This window comes from Drosophila persimilis, unplaced genomic scaffold (genome assembly GCF_003286085.1).
Source record: "Drosophila persimilis strain 14011-0111.01,24,50 unplaced genomic scaffold, DperRS2 tig00000124-arrow-pilon, whole genome shotgun sequence".
In the NCBI taxonomy this organism is placed as follows: Eukaryota; Metazoa; Arthropoda; class Insecta; order Diptera; family Drosophilidae; genus Drosophila; species Drosophila persimilis.
In genome coordinates, this window is record NW_020825294.1 from 8,786,341 (window position 1) to 8,806,673 (window position 20,333).

Sequence of the window (20,333 nt, forward strand, 5' to 3'; positions counted from 1 at the left end):
GTTGGGTCGAGTATTGGATCCCCAATTAATCGACTGCAAATTGACGCACTGGTCGTCCGGTGATTCATCGCCAGATAACGAAATTTGATTTGATTCTTTCATTTTTTTTATGGCCATTGCATGCGTGGCCCACAATTTTAGTAATTTCATTCAATCTTAACTCCGCAATCACTGCTTAAAGAAGTTATGTACGGTGTGTGCTTATTTCTGCTCAATTTATTTCGATATTAATCGATATTTCGTTTCCTTCCTCTAGTGATCGGTCATCTAATGGCCTGCCATTAGAAGAGCACCTGAACGTCCGCCGGCATCGCTTAGAACTCGAGCCCTTAGCTCTGTTTGTTCCGGCTTATAAAGATTGCTAGTGCTTTAACTAGTACCTTATATAGTATTAATAATAATGGTACAAACAGTTCTACACTAAAGTAGGGGCATGGCAATCCCTTTTCAGTTTAATTGAATTTTTAAATGACAAATCATTTATCCGGTAGATTAATCGAGTTTCTATATGGCATTCTTTTATGGCATTCTATTTGTAATTCGTCATTAATCTCGTCGTTATATGTAATTCGTGGGATCTGTCTAATATTTACTTGCAAAGTGCCTTCAAAAATGAGAGGTGCGGAGAAAGAAATCACAGAATCTCAGAGGAAACCCATTGTACATAGAATTTCCTAAGTAAGCTGAAATTGTCGAAATTACAGAAAGGTTAGGAGTACTTTGGGAGGTTCAAAGAACAGAAGCCACCTTTTTTTAGAGGGGTTCCTTCGTAAATACATCTGTATGTGCATGAATCATCAACGATCTGAAGATAGATATGTAGAATATGTGCGTTTAAAGACAGGATGCATCCTAAGATCAGTTAAACCCTTAGATGTATCTACTATAAGTATCTGAAATGTCTCTGGGTAAATCTCCTCACAAGTCGGGTAGAAATAGGCAATGATCTCAGGATTGTTTCCTGCATAATCTCCTGCCATCTCCCCTGAATCCCTCAGCTCCTATCCGGTAGATTAATCGACATAGATTATACGAGAGATCTGGGCTGATCCATCTCGTGGGGATCTCGAGCATGCCGCCATACCAATGCGAAGTCTTTAGCTTTTGACAACACAAGTCGCCGCTTGGCTCTAAGCCGAGTCGCTAGCACTTGGGCTTTGCTGAAGATTTCAAATTTTAACGCTCGAAAGTCAATCAGAAGCACATGTTCGCAGGCACCCGCAAAAAGCCGCGAGGCCGTACCATAAATCAAGCATTAATAAAACCCAAATTGTGCGAATTTCGACAGCCTGCCATACATTTGAAATTCTTTGCTAAATGTCAATTAATTATTAACTGGAACCGCCTTCTGCCCATCTGCCTGCCTGCCTTTCTGCCTGGCGAGCATTCAAATTTGTTATTTAATTATAAGTCGCGGCATGTTCCATGGGCATCTGACAGAGGTCTCCTCCATGATGGAATGTTTGGCCCCGTCCCGGGGTCCCGCCCCCTCCCGTCCCTGGAGTTGGCTCTTCCGAAGCCTGTGCTTGCCTCATTTCCTGCGAAAGTGACGGACAGGCCAGCCGGAGACAATAAAGCACCACAATGATATCATGCTGTGCCTTTGAGTTCATCTCTTGCTCTGCGCCATGTTTTTGTTGGTTCCGAAAACTGTGTTCTGGTTGTGTGACCCCCGCCGACCAGGCCTCCACCTGCGGTTGGGGTTCAAAAGTTGAATGCGGAACCAACACAATGGCCCAAAGGGGCCCAAGATCATGTCGGTAATTCGCTGCTGAATGAATGAATCATAGCGGATCCAATCCTCCAGGAAGAATGGCAAGTGTGGGACATACTCCATTTTATGCCACTATCTCTAGGCAAATCAGGTTGAGGTTGTTCCAATAACAGGCAATATTTTATTGTGGGTTTCCGATTGTTTTTTTTTGGCGTACCTGCTGCTGGAACCGTTGTCCACGGAGTCACGCTTAATAAACCACAAAATGGAATTGCTGGGCCGTGTTGCCACGAATCGACCAGGGGGAGGGCAGGGCGGGGCGGGGGACTGCGGACTGCGGACTGCGGACTGGGGTCTGTTTGTAATCAAAAGCCGGCCGGTCAGCAAATCAAACCGAAACCCAGCCTGAAAGCACCTTGGCCCGGGGCTGAGTCAACTATTTTTAAAACTGTTTGTTGTTTGCTTTAGTTGTTGTTGTTGTTGTTGTTGTTGTTGCTGTTAAATTGCATTTAATTGTTTAACAAAATGCCAAAGCGCCTTATGGATATGTATCTGTGTATCTGTGTATCTATATCTGTATCGGAGTGTGCAGAGATAGAGATATAACTTATAATACAATTGCTCATGTCGGGCTGGGGGTTGGGGTTTGTCTGGGGTTTCGGTGGGTTGTTCATTGACAATTTTCCGTTGAAATGCTGTTGGTCACCTGCCAGCGGTCCCCCCTCCCCCCCCGTTCCGCTCCGAACCGATCTGTCCGTCTGCACAACAAGTTTATGATTGCTGAACCCGTTCCAGGTTTTATTACGATGTCTGTTGTTGTTGTGTTGGCTGGGGCTTGGCTTCGTCTGGCCCGGCCCGACCGTACACTGCGGAAGTTTCAGGCCAGGAAAAAAATAGATCACGGGGAACGGTGCCGGGGGGGAGAGGGGCGGGAATTTTTGCATATTTTAAAATGCAATTGGAAAGGTGAACATTTTGTGCTCTGCTCTGCTCTGCTCTGCTTAATTGCGATTGACTCGTTTATGGTTTCGTAAATGATTTCCCGCCAACTGTCCAAACTGTGACTGTAACCGAATCCCCACCGCCCTCCCCCTCCCCCTCCCCCTCTCCCTCCCCAGATTATGGCCATATTTATGCCGTATTATTATTATTATTATTATTATTCACAATTTTTACAATTGCCATAATCGTAATCCCCACTTCATTTCTGTTTCGTCTACTCCACAGCCTTTGACAACAACAATCACGAGCATCATCACCACCATCACCATCAGCACCATCATCCGCACCACACGCCGCTCGTCGTCTCGCATCGAAAGGTGAGTGATACCCCCATGGAGGCTGGGGCTGCTCTTTCTTCTTCCTATTCCCTGGACATGTACTCGTATTTATTTCTGTCTCTCACGTGTCTGTGGTGGGGGGGGACTGGGGGGGAACTCTTTTTAGTGCCCCACAGATTAAAGATTGGAGATTACAGATTAGAATTATGGCTCGTAAAGCTCGCTCAAATGAGTTCATTCCGTATGGATTGTCCGCGTGTCTATGGTCATGTCTTGTCTTGCTGCGGTTCCGGTTCGAGTTTTAATTAAGTTCTAATGATTTATGATAATAGAAGGGGCACTTTGAGGCCCGGGAAATGTGGTTTCGCAGGGCAGATCAAAGCGGACCAGTCCGTCATTGGGCATTCCCATCAGGTGGATCTTCTGGTGCTTAAAAGTCTCTGAATTGCACTTAAAATTGGACTCAACTAATTAAAGACCAATCATCCAGTTTTAATGGTGTGTTTTTATGTGTTTTACGTCGCGGCGTTGGCTCGTTATAACAATTTCCAATAAGTGAACGGCCCTTCCTTTCGAATAACACGGTTTCAAGTAATGCGAATGTTTGTTTGGGTTTTAGATGAATAGGAAGAGCCAGGAATATCGAGTATAGTTTCAATATAGAACCAGTATTGAAAGAAAACTGAGTGAAAAATACTAAAATCTACGCGTGTGGCTCCGATCATTGGATGCCCAGAGGGTACGCAATCTTCTTCAGAACGAAGGTAGATATTGGGTTGAGAAAGGTCTAAAGATTCAGGAAGTAGTTCATTAAATGATCTTCCAATCCATTGAATAGAAGGATGCTGCCAATGTAGGGTTCCCCTTGTTAGTACTTTCTTTTATATCTTTGTCTCCCATTGAGAGATTTTCCGTTTTGCGCACAAAAGAAAGTGGCAGTCGGTCGCTCGATGGTCAGAATATCAGACATAACGTTATTTTTATTTATTCGAATGTGTTTTCGGGGAGCCCAGAGAGCTCCCCATGATTGGTTTTCTTTATTCGTGCGCCAAGAAGTGGAGGTACCCCAATGGTGTTTTCAATCAACCTAAGGAATCTACTCTCCGCTCTTCGGCTCGCATCAAATTTAACAGGCCATAAAGCAAAATGAGGTACAACCAGCACAACATCTAAGACTGCGACGGCGACTATGAAGGGGAGAGCGAGAGCGAGAGCCCTGGGATAATGTGTGAAAGTGTTGGCGGCACACAGCGGCTTTATGGCGATTTTAGCAGATGTTCAACATGCCCAGAAAACTCCTCAGTGCCCGGTGCCCACCCCCTCCTCCTCCATCGAGTGCGAGTGCCAGTGCCAGTGCGAAAGTGTTTTCTGAAAAGCCCACGAAGAATGCACTCGAGGGTTTTCTGGTCGGTTCCCAAGCTCAGGCCGAAGCCAAAGAGCGGAGGAAATGCACAGGCGCTCCACTCCGGTCCCCCCTCGGAGGAGAGTTCACATGATGATCGTTAGTAGCTGTTGTTGCCGGGTTTCGGGGGGCAGGCTTGAATCGCTGGTAAGGTAATTAAAACAACGAGCATCTGGTGCTGCAGCGGCGTCGTCGGCAGCGGCTCTACCAACTGCATTTAGGCCCAGAAGATCGTAACATGGAAGCGCGAAGTTTCTCTACGCCTGAACATTTTTAATGTATCTTTTAGTTGGACGGGATGCGGATGGGATGCCCCACAAGAGAGCTGCCTCTGCAGCCTCTGCAGCCTCTGTTCCCCCTCCCCAGATGCCGTTTTCAATTAAGTGTTGCCGCGATTGTTTCCATGTAATGGGTGTGTGTGAGAAATATGCATGTTTCGCTGCCACTCAATGGAGGTCGTTCGTTCCTTATGTTCTGTCCCTGCCACCCCTCCTCCCCCCCCCCTGTCTGCTCCTCTTGCGAGTATGAGGCACTGCCATTGTCTTCGTTCCATGTGAAATTTCCTAGGCCTTCTGAATGTCGATGTCGAGATGGGGTTAGCCTTAAGATTCTTATAATTTACGCTCCTACAAGACCCCTGCTTATGAAAAGCGGGGAAACGGTGAAAATATGGGTGGATTTTCTTGGGAAAAGCATAGCCATTGAATATGTACAGTCAAAGGCACGTATTCACATTTCAAATATTAGTTTTTACGAGCAAATTTTAACCATTCTTCTAGGAACCATTGTGGATTCTGATAACCCCACTCTAATGTTGTTCCTTGATTGTTTTACAACTGTTTAAACCGAATAATTGGGACCAAGAAAGACATACAATCACTATTACTGCTGATCCCGCATGGGTTATGGTATAAATGGGTTGGATATTAAAAGAAAACATATCCAAAATTCAACAAAAATAAACTAGTACAATCTCCAGTGGGACCACAATTTTAAAATTATTTTCCTCGATTTATTACAAAAGAGAAAACGAGAAGAATGGAAGCCACTTCTCGGATGTTTGACAAGCTCCTTGTTCTACACTTTCTGTCCCTTTCTGTCATTGGAAGATAAGCACTTATGTATATCCCTTAGATACTTATGTATCGTATCTATTGCAAAGCAGACCGATTATCGTAGCATTTCCTTCTAGTGTTCGGAAGTATTTTCAGCATTTACAATGCCATTATTCCATTCGGTTGTGGGTGGCCTTTTCTGCACGTGTAGCAGATCCCATCCCCAAGCGATGGCATCGTGCCCTATCAGACAGTGATTTCCCCAAAACATGGCCATTACAGAGGGTCCCCAATTAATACAGTCCCCATCCACAGCCCATCACCAGCCCCCATGATGAATCCAGCGATCCATCAGCACTCGCTCATCGACTGAAACAAGCTCAAATTGGACATTATTATACAACAATTGCAAATTACCAGGAGGATGGCGGTGGTGGGGGGGGGCAGATTTTTCGGTCGTAAGGTCAGTCCTCCCCCTCGACAAAATATGGGCGTTAAAAGTGCGACTGCAATGCGCAAAAATATTCATTTGTTTAAGGGGTTGGGGGACGGTGAGGGGGAGGGGGAGGGGGAGGGAGTGTGAGAGGGGTGGGGGCGAACAACAATTGAAATTGAGTGGAAAAAACAATTGCCAGTGGAAGAGGTACGTGGCAGGGGCACAGACCCAGACACAGACAAAGTTGCGGCCGAAGGCAGAGAGACGCCTTTGCTTGAGAGTTAAGAGTGACAGCGCGTGCAGTGACATTTTCCGCTCGAACTGCACTTTAAACATGTTTGACCTTTGTTTTGAGTCGTCGCAGCTTTGGCCACAGATACTTGTATATATTCCCAAGCCAGAGCCCCAGAGACAGAGAGCCACAGAGAGAGGGAGGGGTGCCGAGTAGTTTGGTGGAGATGAGGCCTCAAGTAACTAACTATCGGGTTATGCAATTGCCCAAAGGACCGACCAAAGCGATGCGGAACTTATGGCACCTATCATATGACAAAGCGTGATGCAGACAGCAGACAGCAGATCGTTGGATTATGCATAAATACAAAAATTGATGATCATACGTGTACGGGAAATTGGGATTGGATAGAGTTGGAGATAGAGATGGAGATATGTTTATGGATACAAATTACTGGTGGCAGCCCACTAACCGCAGAAGACTTCATCAAGACCGTCAGCAGTGGCACTCGGCGGCACTGCCTCCTGGTTTTCCGGGCTCGTGGCTCGTGATCTGACTAACGGACTGACTAACTGACTGAATGACAGCCAAATGGGGCTGTGGGCTGGCGGCTGGGGGGCGGCTCGGGGGCAGCTGGGGACTAGGAAGTCTGTGGCGAATTTCTGCGGTTAAATCAACCTACTAAGGTCGCCAGAAATTTGTAATCTATATCGCGGATTGCCAGCTGAATGCTGATGCGCTTCGCCACACTCGACTGCGTATAGGGAAACACACATACACTGAGAGAAAAACCTTCAAAAGTCCCAACCCCCGTCCCGCCCCACCAGGGGCTTGGATAAGGGCTTGGCCCTCCATTTGTTGCGCTTGCATTGCCATAAATACCCGCAGTACTCGTGTGGAGTCGAGTTTACAATGCAGGAAAAACCAATAAAGCGTTTGACAGTTCGCAGGGGGGGCATTTCTGTAATTGGTTTACGGTTTTCCAATATATATTCGGGTGCGGCTCCACAGATCCCTGCCCCGCAGAGCCGACACATCCGACAGATGTTGAGGCAAGTCTGAGGTCCGCCAAATAGGATTACCTCTCCTCCCACACCGACACACCGAGACACCGAGACACGGCTTTTGGTCGCTTTTGGGGGGCTTTAATTTCCTTTAATTGGGTTAAAGGGGCGACTGGCGAAAGAGTTGATCGGAAACGGGAAACAGGGCAGGGCATTCCGCATGAGTTCCAGTTGGGTTTGGCCCAAACTTCCCCTTGAGATTCCCACTAATCAAGGTCCAAAGAAATGTTACAAAATTCTATGAATAATAGAGCAACCCTTGAGGTGTAGGCAGCAATCTTCTTCGCTCATTGTTTAAACAAAACAAATATGAATTACATTAAGAAGCCACAAACCCCATTTTGGCTGTCAGGGTTACGAGTCTCGGGTCTCGTGTAAAGAGCTTCCATATCTCCGCAATAGATAAGTACGGACTGCAGAAGCCGTGGCCTAAATTGTCATAGATATCGGATGGCACTCGCACACGGCCCCAACTTTGTGCAGGACAGTGTACTCTTTGCGAGGTGATTGGGTAATGATTGAGCGGAGAATGAAGCAACACCTGGTCATGCCCCCCCTCGGTGGAGATACAGTACTCGGGGGGCACTCAGGCAATGCAAACCTCGGCGCAGATCAAGGTTCTAAAGGCACTAAAGCCAGTCCCGAAAGTGTGCACAATTATTTACTGCAAATATTTCCCCCTGAAATGAAACACTTTGGGCCCTGACTCAAGTTCGGGTGTGCTCCCAGCGGAGTGACTAAGACCTTAGCGGCCCAAAGCGAGCAAGAGCCGAAATAAGTCATAGCCGTTTTTGTTTTCAGAGCGTGAACAGCTGGCTGGCCTACCTGTTCCATTTAACTGGCCCGCCTGTACTTTTATGGGTTCGGTTCGTCCGGGTGGGGGTACCTTATGCTCCAGTAGCACCAGCAGCAGTCCCAGCAGCAGCCCAAGCAGCAGCAGCAGCAACATCTAAAAAAACGTTGCAAGTGGCAACAACTGCCGCTGCTTTTGCTGCCGCTGCTGTCTGATAAAAGTAGCTCCAAAAACAATGGCAGCCACATGGCTCTGGCTCTGGCTTTGGCTCTGCCACTGGCTCCACTCTGGAAGGCGACTTGGTTGAGTGCCTCGCCGTTTGTTTTATGCTTCGTCTGGTTCCCGGGCTGCGGCTCTGGTTCTCTGGCTCTGGCTCTGGCTCTGAATCTGACTCTAGCTCTGGCTCTGACTCTGGCTCTGGCCACGCTCTGTGCTATTTCTACGCATTTATAATAAGCGGAACCTGGCACAGTGGGACAAGAGTAGGCGATCGTGGAGTAAACGAGTATCCAAGAGCGATAAGAGCCCAAGCTCTGGGTTATCATATATTCAAATATATCATATCATATCATATACCCCTATAATAGTACCCTGTGGGATAATATCATTAAGAACCAACAGTCGCTATCTAGGTGCTTTTTCTACTTCGATTATTACTATCCGTGGAATATTTGGCCTCGAAAATTACATAGCTTTTAGTGACGGGAAAATTCTTTCATTAAAACAGTTAAAGTGACAAAAAATGATCATACAACTCTCTTAAAACTAGGAGATGGTTTTATGATCTACAATCAAGCGTCTTTTGGATCCAAGTGCAATACCTTTTCCTGTTATAGATTACAAATCATTTGAATAGTTTTTTTTATATTAATTTATTAATACGATGTGGAATATGACAAAGTCGATTTCAACAATAAAATTTTATGCTCAATACTATGCCGTGAGTTTCGGATAAGTGTTCGGATAAGTATGTACCTAATAATGCATCAAATCAGATACATCAGATACATTTTTGAAGATTAAAGCTTTAATTTTGAAGATTTCTAAAGTACATCGAAAAGTAATGATTGCTTGCCCTGGAACTCACCAGAGATCCCAGATAGCTACTTCCTTCCATCAAACATGTCCACTTTCGAGCATCTCTGGCCCCACTGTGCCACTCGATGATGGCTCGCGAAGGCGCAGGCGCACCGCTCTTCCATTTCCCATTGTTCTATAGAATCAATCAATTGCTTGGCAGGCACAGCACCAGAACTGCCACGACGCCGACGACGAAGAGGATGGAGGATGACGATGACAACGCGCACGACGTCAACATAAAAGTGTCGATCAACTAAACGTTGTCGGGTCTGGGGTCTGGGGTCTGGGGAGGAGGATGATGGAATGGGAGTGGGATATGGGATATGGGAGATGGGACATGGGGAAGCGCTTGAGGCCTGCCCAGCCAAGAGGCAAACTTCATGGCTCGCTGGAGCGGCTGGACTGGAATTGTCTTTGGAGTCGCAGACGGAGCCGGAGCCGGGGTCGGGGCCGCCACTTGGTGCTGATTCTTCGGAGCAATTGTATTTATGGACGTCTGTAATTGCATGCAGTGCTGTGCCCCAGCCCCACGCCATCGCCATAAGCACCTCCAGCTCCAGCTCCAGCTCGCTGTGTGCGGCGATGACCGAGGCACGTTTGGGGGAAAACTTTTGGGCACCTAAACAAACATCGGGGAAATATTTTGAATTGAATGCCTGTCAATATTTGACGCCTGCCGCCGCCCCCTTGGGGGGACCGTTAGGCAAACAAGAGAATCTGTGGAAACGCTCAAGTGGTGGCACCCTCGAAATTAGAATAAATGCAAACGAATCTATGGGAATCGGTCGTTCGCCGTTCTCCGAGGCCCACAATGAAGCCATAATTCTTACCCTACCATCCCATTTCAACCCGAGCCCAGCCATGCCACATGGACATGATAAAGGACTCATTAAAACATCACTTCAATGGGCTGGCCTAGCAGCCTCCAAGCCTCCCGAGCTCCAACTGAGTTCTAAGACAGCTGAAGCTGGCAGAGAGTGAAGGAGAGAGAGGCAGAGATACTCGTACCCACTTGTTCAATTGCTTTGCCACTTTAAGGCCCCAACAGCACTCCAAAAGCGAACCAGTCTTTTCTATTCCCGATACCCTGTGGATTGGACGGGTGGAGCGTGAAGGATGGATGCAGTTTGTGGAAGGTTCCGTGAAATAAGTACTCAAAACCATTGGATAGTAGTATTCCACGTTTATTTACGATGAGTTCTTTGAGATCTGCCTGTTATTCGGATATAAGATGGTCTCAAGTACTTAAATTCCTTGTTTTCTGCGCAGGGATTTCTTATATCTTGGATATATATATGGATCCATCTAATCCCCCCAATGAAGGGGTATCCAGTCTTCGAGAGCCCTCCTTCGATGAGGCATCGTGGCCTAAAGCGTACAATATTTTGAGCAAAATGGAAAGAAGACGCCAAACAAGTTGCTGGCTCGCTTGGGAGAGTAACAGTTACTTTTCCTATATATACACCGAACGTACGAGTGCGAGTGCGAGCGCGAGTATATATCTAATTTTTCGGGACCTGCCTGTACTGTTTGTTCCTGCTGTTCCTGCCTCGTCTGACGTCCAGTTTGGCCCGTCATGGGAAACTGCTGCCTGCTGCCTGCTGCATGCAGCAACTGGTTGTCGCCAGTCACGAGTCGTTCCCGAGCTGGAGACCATTCTATTCTGTGCGGCTCGGTTCTGCCATGGCAGTGATGGAGGTTGGAGGATGGCGGCTGGAGGCTAGAGGCTGGAGCAGACACGGACTTGGCCAATTCATAAGCCCGGCTCACACACTCGCACATTATTGTAGCATTTGTGGCATTATTGTAGAGTTGTGGCTGGGGCTCAGTGGCTGTTGGGGTTCTTCGATTGTGGTTCCGCAGTCATGTGCGAGTCCGCGAGTCTTTCAATTTCTGTTTTGGCTGTTCTGCTGGTGGTAATACGTACGGTACTTGAGCCAATTACCCAATTAAACGCCAGCGTTTTGTGCTATCTCACCGTCCCCATCATCAGTCCCCACGCCCCCCTTGTGATCACCCCGCCCCCTCCGTAGATGCCCAAATATTGATAAATATATATTGTACGTACACTCGCAGCATTTTGTAGGCTAAGACCCCTCGGCCATGCTATTTCTTTGATTTGAGTCATGTTCTGGAGGCGTGTACAATTAGCGTTTTGTTTCGGGTTCCGTTATAATGCTGCTAGGGATTTTGATCCACCTCTCAACTCTCTGGCTCTCTCCTTCTTTCGCTCCGAAACTTGTCCATCGATTATTATCGATGCGTCTGTCGGGTCTGTTTTGACGCTTGGGGAACTTTGATGGCGATCTTGCCTGATCTTGCCTGTTGCTGTAGGGCTTCGATCGCAATCTCAATCTCAATCGATCTCTCCATCTCCATCTCCATCTCTAAGCCTCCATCTCTTTGTGTGCTTTGTGTGCGAGCGCTAAGTGCTCTTCGCGTCCATGTGCGAGAGTGCTTGAGTGCCCGCGAGAGGCTTTTCCAGGTGGCCTGATCCGATCTCGGACTTACCGGAACTGCACTAGGAGTTCTGATAGCAGGCAGGCAGGGGGGCAAAAGAGAGGCTGGTTCCCATGGAGAGCCATGAGAATGGCCCCATGAATGGAGGATGGTGTGCTCTCAGTAAACGCCAGCTTCGATCTCTATACACCAGCTTGGAGCAACATTGCTAGAAAATAATGTGAAAAATATTGCTGTTCACAGTTTGGGCTTTTGCTGCTTTGGCAAGCGCGTTGCGAATCGCGGATCGCGAATCGTGTGAAGCACTCCCCAAGACATCGTAAAGTACAATCGTAGCTATAGCGTAGATCGTATTTATGTATATGTATAGGTATATATATAGAAAATTAACCCAGTTCGCACGTCTGTGCCGAAACAAACGCAAGAGTTTCCGAGGCAAACGAGTAGTCGGTCGGTCGTCGGGTGCGCGACAATTGCGAGGGCCCCCCCTCTACTGTAAGGGGGGAAGGGAGGGGTAGCTCCGGCTGATAATCATGTCGGGGCTAATTGCAGGCGCTCCCGTCCCGGCAAAATGTGCAAATATTATTTCAAGACAGCCGCCACAAATAGCCAACCACCAAGCACTATCCACCTAGCGTCCTACGTATCTATGCTGGTACTCGTACTCGTATTCACATTCACTTTCCCCGCCAGGCAGAAGTGGGAGGCGGGCAGGGGCTTGGGGCTTGCCTGATGATAAGAGGAGAACATAATTGTGGGATGACATATTGCACTGCACTGCATGCACTGAAAAAAAGCATACTATACTATCCTATCCTATACTTCCATCTTTAAGAGGTGCGAGAGTCGAAAGGGGTAACCCTCAATCTATATATTATATAGAGCATCCCTTTGCGCGGGCGATCGTTGTACCCCAGATGGACATTCCACAATCTTCCTCTATATTTCTCGCTGTGCACGCCTAAGCACTATCTTTCATATTCATACGAGTATTTCCCGTACTTCCCTGCCCCTCGCTTGTGGGGCTCTCGGCCTGAATTTGGGTCAAACATGCATACTCATTGGCCTCTCCTACCATCTCCTTTATCGCACTCCCCCCCTCCCCCCTTCCCCCTGGCAGCCGAGGCCCGTTGACTGTGAAGCTGTGAAGTGAAGAGAAAAAGAAACTGGAAAATCTAAAATTGTATAACCTGCTCTCCAGCGGCAGCATCGGCGGCATCGGCAGCTGCCGGTTGTTTCCTTCAACCCACTGGCCTGGCCCAGGCCCAGGTCTGGTCTGGCCAGAGCCTGCTCTTGGCCAGAGCCTCAGAGAGTATCTCTGTACGAGTACTCGTATCTGCGGTCATAAATTTCAGCCACTTTGATCTTGCCACATTCAATGTAAAGTGCTTAATGGGGGCCCAGCAGTTGACCAAAACAGCTACAGCAACAGCCACAGAAATGGAGAAAAACTTGAGGAAAAATAAAAGGAAAAATAAGAAAACAAGAAGCAAAAACTAAACCTTTTGTGTGGCATAAAATTGCATTGTAATTTACAAAAATATTTCCAGTTCTCATTGTGCCCACCCCCCGCCTGTACCCCCCTGTAACCCCCCTGTACGGCCGTTTGTTCAGGTCTCCCCAGAGATTTTAATCGTTGTCGCCAGCGTCGCCTTGTCAACGTTGTTGGTCCCTCCCCCCCACCGCCCCAGTCTCCTAGACCCCATCTGAACGATCCCAGCGAGCGTTTTATGCTGCTTTACATTGGCGTCGCATTTTTTGCGGCTACTGCTGCCAACATTGATCACGACTGGCCAGATAGTCCAGAGCTGGAAGGAGAAGCCATAGTCAGAGCCAGAGCCAGAGCCAGGTCTAGCCGCTCGCTGCACCGACCGACTCGAGAGCTACAAGTGTAGGCTATATATACATATATATATATATATAGTAGTGGAGTGGTGGAGTGTATTTATACACGGCATTCTTTCTATGGAAACAATTGCATAAAATGTGAATCCTGATAGCGACAGAAACACAGCCAGCCAGCCACAGACTGCCGTCTTCTGCCGTCTTCTGCCGTCTTCGGCCGTCTTCTTCGACTGGGAAATGGTCAAGTCAAGTGGGCAAACAGTAGGAGACCTGTCCGAGGTCCCAGGCACGAACGAGTACAGGACAGAGGCCCAGTCGGACAGTCGGACAGAGAGTTTATGATTCCTGCAGATGCCCATGAGACAATGGACCATCATAATGGATGACTGTGGCTCTGGAGGAAGGAAATTCGATTGGATTGGAGTGCCCTTTCTCCCAGTCCCCAGTCACCAGTCACTTTTCGGCTTGTACCGAACGAAAGAAAAGCCAGACACACCCCTGAACAGACCGAAAGAGCAAAAGTGCACTCAAATATTTACACCTCAGCGGACAGCGGACAGCGGACAGTGGACAGCGGACAGCGGGCCTCCTGGCTCGTCTCGCCACTTGCCACGAATGGTCCTGCAAGCAGAGAGGGACAGACAGAGAATGAGAATAGCCAGTGAGGGGAGCTCCTCAGGCATGGAGGTCAGGCGAAAGGTTAAACTGACAAGATTGACAAGCGGCACACCAAACGGCGACGACAGCCCTGGGCCCATGGAGGGGCGGTCTAGAGCTGCGACCGGGACTGGGGGACCCTTTGTTTCCGTGGCTGTGGGCCCAACCGAAATGGAACTTTGGAAACTATCTTATAATTGCCGCATTGCATGTTGCCAGGTTTCAACTTTGATATTAGCCACAGTCTCAGTCCCCGTCCCCGTCCCAGAGACTAGTTTGGTGAGAATGGTGGCGGCTTGGCGCACCCTCTACATTTCTGTTTAAATGTAAGACCCCATAAACCTATACTTTTTTCGTTTTTGCACTGGATACGAGTACGAGTGTATGCAAAGTGGGAACGACTGCGGCTCCCCTTTGGCATATTGCGAGCAGCCCCAGCCCTCGGCCTCCCCTTGGAGCTATCATCAACAATGCACATTCCGTACTCCGAATCCCTGGCGGTTCTGTTCTGTGCTGTTCTGTTCTGTTCCCTCTGCTAATTGCATGGGAAACTTCTCAAGAGTCGATGCTGATGATGGATGGTTCCTGCTTAGAAGTCGCTTGGAATTATCCACTCCAGTGGGGTACTCTGATTAGAGGGTGCCCAGAATGAGGTAGAGGCGAACACGGAAGGAAACCCCCATTGAGTAGTTCTTAAAGAACGAAAGAGTATGTGGCCATTCAACGTGCCACTTTTGGCTTGCACCTTTTCCATAATTTTCCCATTAATTACGAGTATGTCTGCCCCCCCCCCTTCACTCCCCTCCACTCAGCGCTTGCAACTGTCACTGCCACTGTCACTGCCACTGCCACTGCCACTGCAGCTGCAATTCTTCTGCAAATGATGTAAGGGCCGACGGAGAAATGACATTTGTTGTCAGCCTCTTCAGTGGCTAGAGGCTGCAGTCCCTTCCCGGGTCTCAGTCTCAGTCTGTGGCTGTAGAAATCCCAGCCAGCCTAAGGCCGGGCCCCAAGTGAATCGAATGCACAGCTGTCACAATGTTTTATCATTTAATTTTCATAATAAAAACAAAAACCATGTGAACAGCCAGCTCAAAGGGGGCAAGGAAAGACAGAAGGAGGGATGCGGATTGAACGGATGAGATCGGAAGCTATGCCATAATGCCCCGCGCCGGGAGGGCCAGGTGTGTGGGCGTCGTCTCGACCCACGTCGAGATGGAGATTGAGCTGGTGGCTGGTGGCTGGCGCTGGTGTCTGCCGGCAGGCAGCTGCGAATTATTATTTAACGACTTCTTCAGTTTATGTCTTAACACTCGGTGTACGGCGCTTTTTTCGGCAAGTGTTTTCGCCAACGCCAAAGTGAAAGTGAATCGACAGGGGCTGGGGCAGTGGCAGGGGCAGGGGCTGTGGCTGGGGCAGGGGCAGCATTTACAGCTGACACTGCACTTGGGTTTCGGTTTGGTTTGGGTGTTTGGAGCTGCCTCGTTTCGGTTGTCGCTCTGTTGTTGCACCTGAACTCTAGCTTCAGATCGGGCTAAAACTTCCCAGCTCTCGGCTAACAACAACAATTAGTGTTTATTTGTTGCTGTTGCTGTTGCCGTGTGTCGCTTTTCTACGAAGCTTCGTCAACTTCAACTCCAATTAGAGTGTCAGTTTAATGAACTGCCTGTTTGTCAAGGCGCCTACCCCGAGGCCCTCTACCCCTCTCGGACAGACCCCATCGCGGGGGACCCTAGCTGCACTACACGATGCAGATTATGATGGCTCGTTGAGCTTAAACGGCGGCCTTAACCTCTGCTTCAATAGTGTCTGCTTTCGTTGGGAAATTATCATTAATGATCGTCTGGTTTTACTCTGCAGATCATCAGCGAAATGGCGGAAATCGTGTACACCGCACTGGACTACAATCTGCCCGAGGACGAGGAGTGCCAGATGTCGCAGGAGCTCGAGAATCTGTTCAACTTTATGACAGCAGATGGTGAGTACAGTCTATAGAGTATATAGTGTAGAGGGATAAGCATCTAGATCGGGAAAGAACTGTTCCGATTGAGTGTTTCTTTGTTCGTTTATTACTTATCGCAGTGATGCAATGTTTCATAGTTATTCACACAATATTCTGTGCGATTGAGTCACTTTCCGAAGGGGCCTATCCCTCGAAGAGCAGCCTTCGAGCGGAAACCCCATTCTATCAAACCGCACAGCTGCACAGCTGAAAACAAGATGAAGGTCTCTCTTCCAGATCTCCCCGGGCACATGAATCACGTAGAACTTTGATAAATGAAACTAAATGAAACAGAAATGTGTACTCGTATCGCCCGGGGAGGGGATATTGACCTTAGTTTTGCCTTCGAAGGGGCTAACTATCTTAACTATTTTTCGTTGCAGAGACTGACGAGGATTGCATCGACGAGGGCATCGACGAGGGCGACAAGCGCTGGGACGACGAGGCGGAGGAGGAGCGCAACGATACCAAAGAACTAGAGCACATAATCGAGGTAAGTTTCGGTTTCCTAAACGGTTTCTGGCACTTGAGATGCCGAAATCCATGACTCAGAGAGGGGGGTGCGCCACACCGTGGCGTGACCTTTTGACCGGGCTCAATCTGCTCCATTTGGCCAGCAGCACATTTGACATATAAATATGCTACGAGAGGTATCGATGTATCGATGGATCTGTGGGAAAACTAGTTTGGCGCGCGTTACAGTTAGACAGATAGAGAGAGAGGTGGAGAGGGGGAGAGCGGGTTGCGCTGTATCTGTATCTTTGTATCTGTATCGCGGCTAACCGCAGCCAACAAGCATAGCCTGGCCCGGGTTCTACTTGGATTACGAGTACCTGACTGGAAAAAAACAATTTGCAATCGCTTCTCGATTGCACTCTTAGCCGCAATGTTAAATAACCAAAATAACCATCAAGACAAGCGCTTTCGTAATCACGCGGAAATCGAGAGAATCGAGAATCGAGAATCCAGAATCCGAAACCTCTCCGCTGCACTTGATTTCACAGACAAATGGATTTCTGGAATTCTCCCCAGCCTTCTGGGGAGCCAGCTGACGATCGCTATCACCGCCCAGGCCCCATGGCATTGGGGCGTGTGATAAACCTCACACCGTTGCTGATTGAGTCCAAGTCCGATCCGTTCTGTCCGAGCGCCCCGGGGGAGGTCCGCGAGAGGCCGCTCCACCTCTAATGAGCCACTTTATGGAATTGACACATTGCTGTCAGGCAACAGTGAGCAAACTTCTGCCAGAACCCATGCCCCATGCCTCCCACAGACTTTTCTAACACCCAAACGAAAAGTGGAAAAGTGCCAGAGTATCCGCAGCTGATGTGCGTAAATTTGCACTGTATTTGGCCAATGGGCAATGGGGGAGACTGCATTTCGACTCTCTATTGAAAGGGGGATAGGGTCTTCCCACCAAGAGGGCTCTTAAGCCCATACTGCACTCTCTTTCTCTCTCTATTGAGGGCTCGAGGAAACTCTGGGAACAGGAAACCCACTTTCCTGGCCTATATTTAGTATTATCTTAATGAAAAGTGGTTGGAAATTGGCCGGAAACCGATACAAAGTTATCTATTCTCCGAATGGCTGCCGTATTTTGAGAGATTCCCATGCCTGATACGCCAAGAATAGTAAGAGCCACTAAAACGGATTGTCCTACAACAGTAGCAATAAATTCATCATATTAATCGTAGAGTACTGCTATAGACTCTCCTCTTAAAAGTATTCAAATTCCAATACCCCGTTTAATCACACTCCCAATCACCCTCTCGTTTCAGACCTGCAGAAACCACCTGCAGAAGCCCGCCTTGGCGGACAATCACTACAAAGCCGTGTGCCGGGCCCTGGCAACGGAGACAATAGAGCTGCGCGTGTTCCTCCAGCAAGTCCTGAACAATGGTGAGTGCTTGGCCTTAGATCAATCATTCGGCAATCGGGGGACTAATGCGCCAATGGATCATTCTCTGCCACAGGTGCCGAGAAGCTGATCAAGGCCGCAGAATCGTCTCCGACCACACAGAAAGAACTGGCGAAGCTGGGCTTCAACGACTGGGTAAGATCTATCTGTCTATCTATCCCCCCACCGCGAGACACCCGCTAGACACCCGAGTTATGCAATCCGTAGAGCTCCACTAATGGCCTCTGAAGTGGGCTGCCGACTCACGATCACTGCTCGTTGGCACACCTCTTCGAACAGAGTTTGGCCATAAGCCATAGCCATAGACATAGCCATCATCATCATAATCATTATCGCAGAGATAGACTGAGAGATCACGCACGATGTCCGCACATGGGGGGGTTTTCCTCTGCGGTAAGGCGGAAAAAGTGAACTATTTCATGCTTAGGTATTGCCAAATGAAATTCACTTTTAATTTCAATAATGGGCCCGCGGCGACCGACTGATTCCACTTCCACAACCACTCGACCATCATCCTAATGAGTTCACCGCCATCCATTCCATCTATTTTCTGCGAGACTATAGGCCACACATTAGTCTATAAATTTGTGTGTTTCGGGTGACCTTTGCCGAATGTGTCGAGGCCGTCACAGGAATTTGCCATCACCGTTGGACCTCCGGAACCCATTGAGACCCACACGCAAATTGGCCAGACACGCAAAGACTCGGAGTGGCGCGAAAACATATACTAGAGTGGAGCAGGGTGGAGTGGAGGGGCTTTACTTTACCGTTCGAGGTGTGTTCGGTTCGTATTGGAACCTCTCCAGTCTCCAAAGTTCTCCAGAGAATAGCTCGAAAAGCTCTTTCAAATACTGTCAAATAATGTAATCCCAGTGCTAATTGGTTGGAATATGCTCGAAGAGATTCTTAGAAGCGTTCGATTTATATGAACTGCTAATCAAATTAAACCCAATTAATTCCTTCATTTCGGGTTTGCATTCAAGCACGTAATCAATGCTAAAAGCTTGACTTGGACTCCGCTCTCTGAGGGAGAGTTTCTTGGAGAATCATTTCTTTAAACGAGAGAGAAGGGAAGTCCCTTGTCGTCTAACCACTAATGATCCCTGGGCTCGGACTTTCCTTAAATTTGCAATCACAACGACCTGCCCCCGTACCCGGGCACCTATCCTCGCGTTTCTCTCGTAATTTCTCCGCCTTGGGCCCCCAGGCCCGCTCCGGGATCACGTCACTCGTTTGCCAATGTTTGCATGTTTGATAGAAAAACACAGAAAAACCGCAAAGCCAAACCAAACAAATGGAAAACTTTGCGTGCGAGCCAAACGACAAATCATGCGAGCATGTAATACCAGTACACCGAATACATATGTACCATATATGTACATATCTGAGAGTATCTTCACGCCACATTCGTAATTAAATAAATAGACCATAAATATTTTTGTTTGGCCTTTTCGTGCCAGCTCGCTGTGCATTTGCATGTGTTGAAAGCCGGCGATTAAAGAAGGCGCAGTCGTCTCTGCCAATTGCCAATTGCCAATTAATTGGCCAGACAGGTGGGCCATCATCGCCATCACCATCACCATCATCGGGCTCGAAGCACTCGAGTGTGCGTTGTCTTGTGGCTTGTTGTCACACGAATACTGATACCCGAATCTCAGTGCGAAACGTAGTTTCAGGCCATTGTTGGCTTGATTAAAAGCGCTCTTATCACTTCCTAGCTGTTCGATAAGAGCCCGCTTCTTGTGCCTCTTGGCCCGCCTGGCCATTCGATTGGCCTCTCTCCACTCTGCACTCTCCACTGTCTACTGTCTATTGTTTTTGTGCTCCAGCTACTGCTTTTTGCGGTAGTCCGACGCCCAAGACCCAAGAAGTGTGTCTCTAGTCAGCGTTTTATCAGTTTTTCCCAGAAACCAACAGCCTTCAGAATGTCACAAACCGAGACAAAGATTGCAGAAAGAGCTCTGTTTTTTTTTTTTGGGGAAATTTACATATATTTTGTTTGCGATTCTGCTTGGAGGTTGCTGCGAGTATGATGGAATGGCGGGTACTCTCTTTCCGTAAACGGAAGGTGATTCCCCGTTCGATGCCGAATGCTTCTCTCATCAACCATATCGCAGCGGGCAGACATCGGGTCTGTTGTCTGTGTTTCGGTTTGCTGCCTGCCGTCATGAGGAGGATGACGATGATGACGATATGGGCCAGCTCCTATGCTAATGTGCCGATCCAGACGATGCAAATGTTGTACGCACATGGTACCATGGTACATGGTACATGGCCCCAACAAAGCAGCAAAGCAACAAAGCCGGAAGCTGGCCCCACGTAAAGGGGGTCGGGTCTTGCATTAATTGAAGCGTGGCGTGGCATCTTCAGCGTTTCCAGATCTCTTTTTGCGGGT

General features: G+C 48.3%; 1 protein-coding gene across 3 annotated transcripts in view; it reads left to right on the forward strand.

Annotated features, from left to right (window-relative positions):
- LOC6596614 (protein spire) overlaps positions 1–20,333 on the forward strand; it is a 39,833-nt gene that overhangs the window by 8,966 nt on the left and 10,534 nt on the right. For all 3 annotated transcript variants that reach the window (XM_026987941.1, XM_026987942.1, XM_026987944.1), the window contains exons 2-6: positions 2,942–3,033; positions 15,879–15,996; positions 16,404–16,513; positions 17,799–17,919; positions 17,994–18,073. In XM_026987941.1, coding sequence (XP_026843742.1) covers positions 2,942–3,033; positions 15,879–15,996; positions 16,404–16,513; positions 17,799–17,919; positions 17,994–18,073 — 521 coding nt within the window. The remainder of the gene's footprint in view (positions 1–2,941; positions 3,034–15,878; positions 15,997–16,403; positions 16,514–17,798; positions 17,920–17,993; positions 18,074–20,333) is intronic.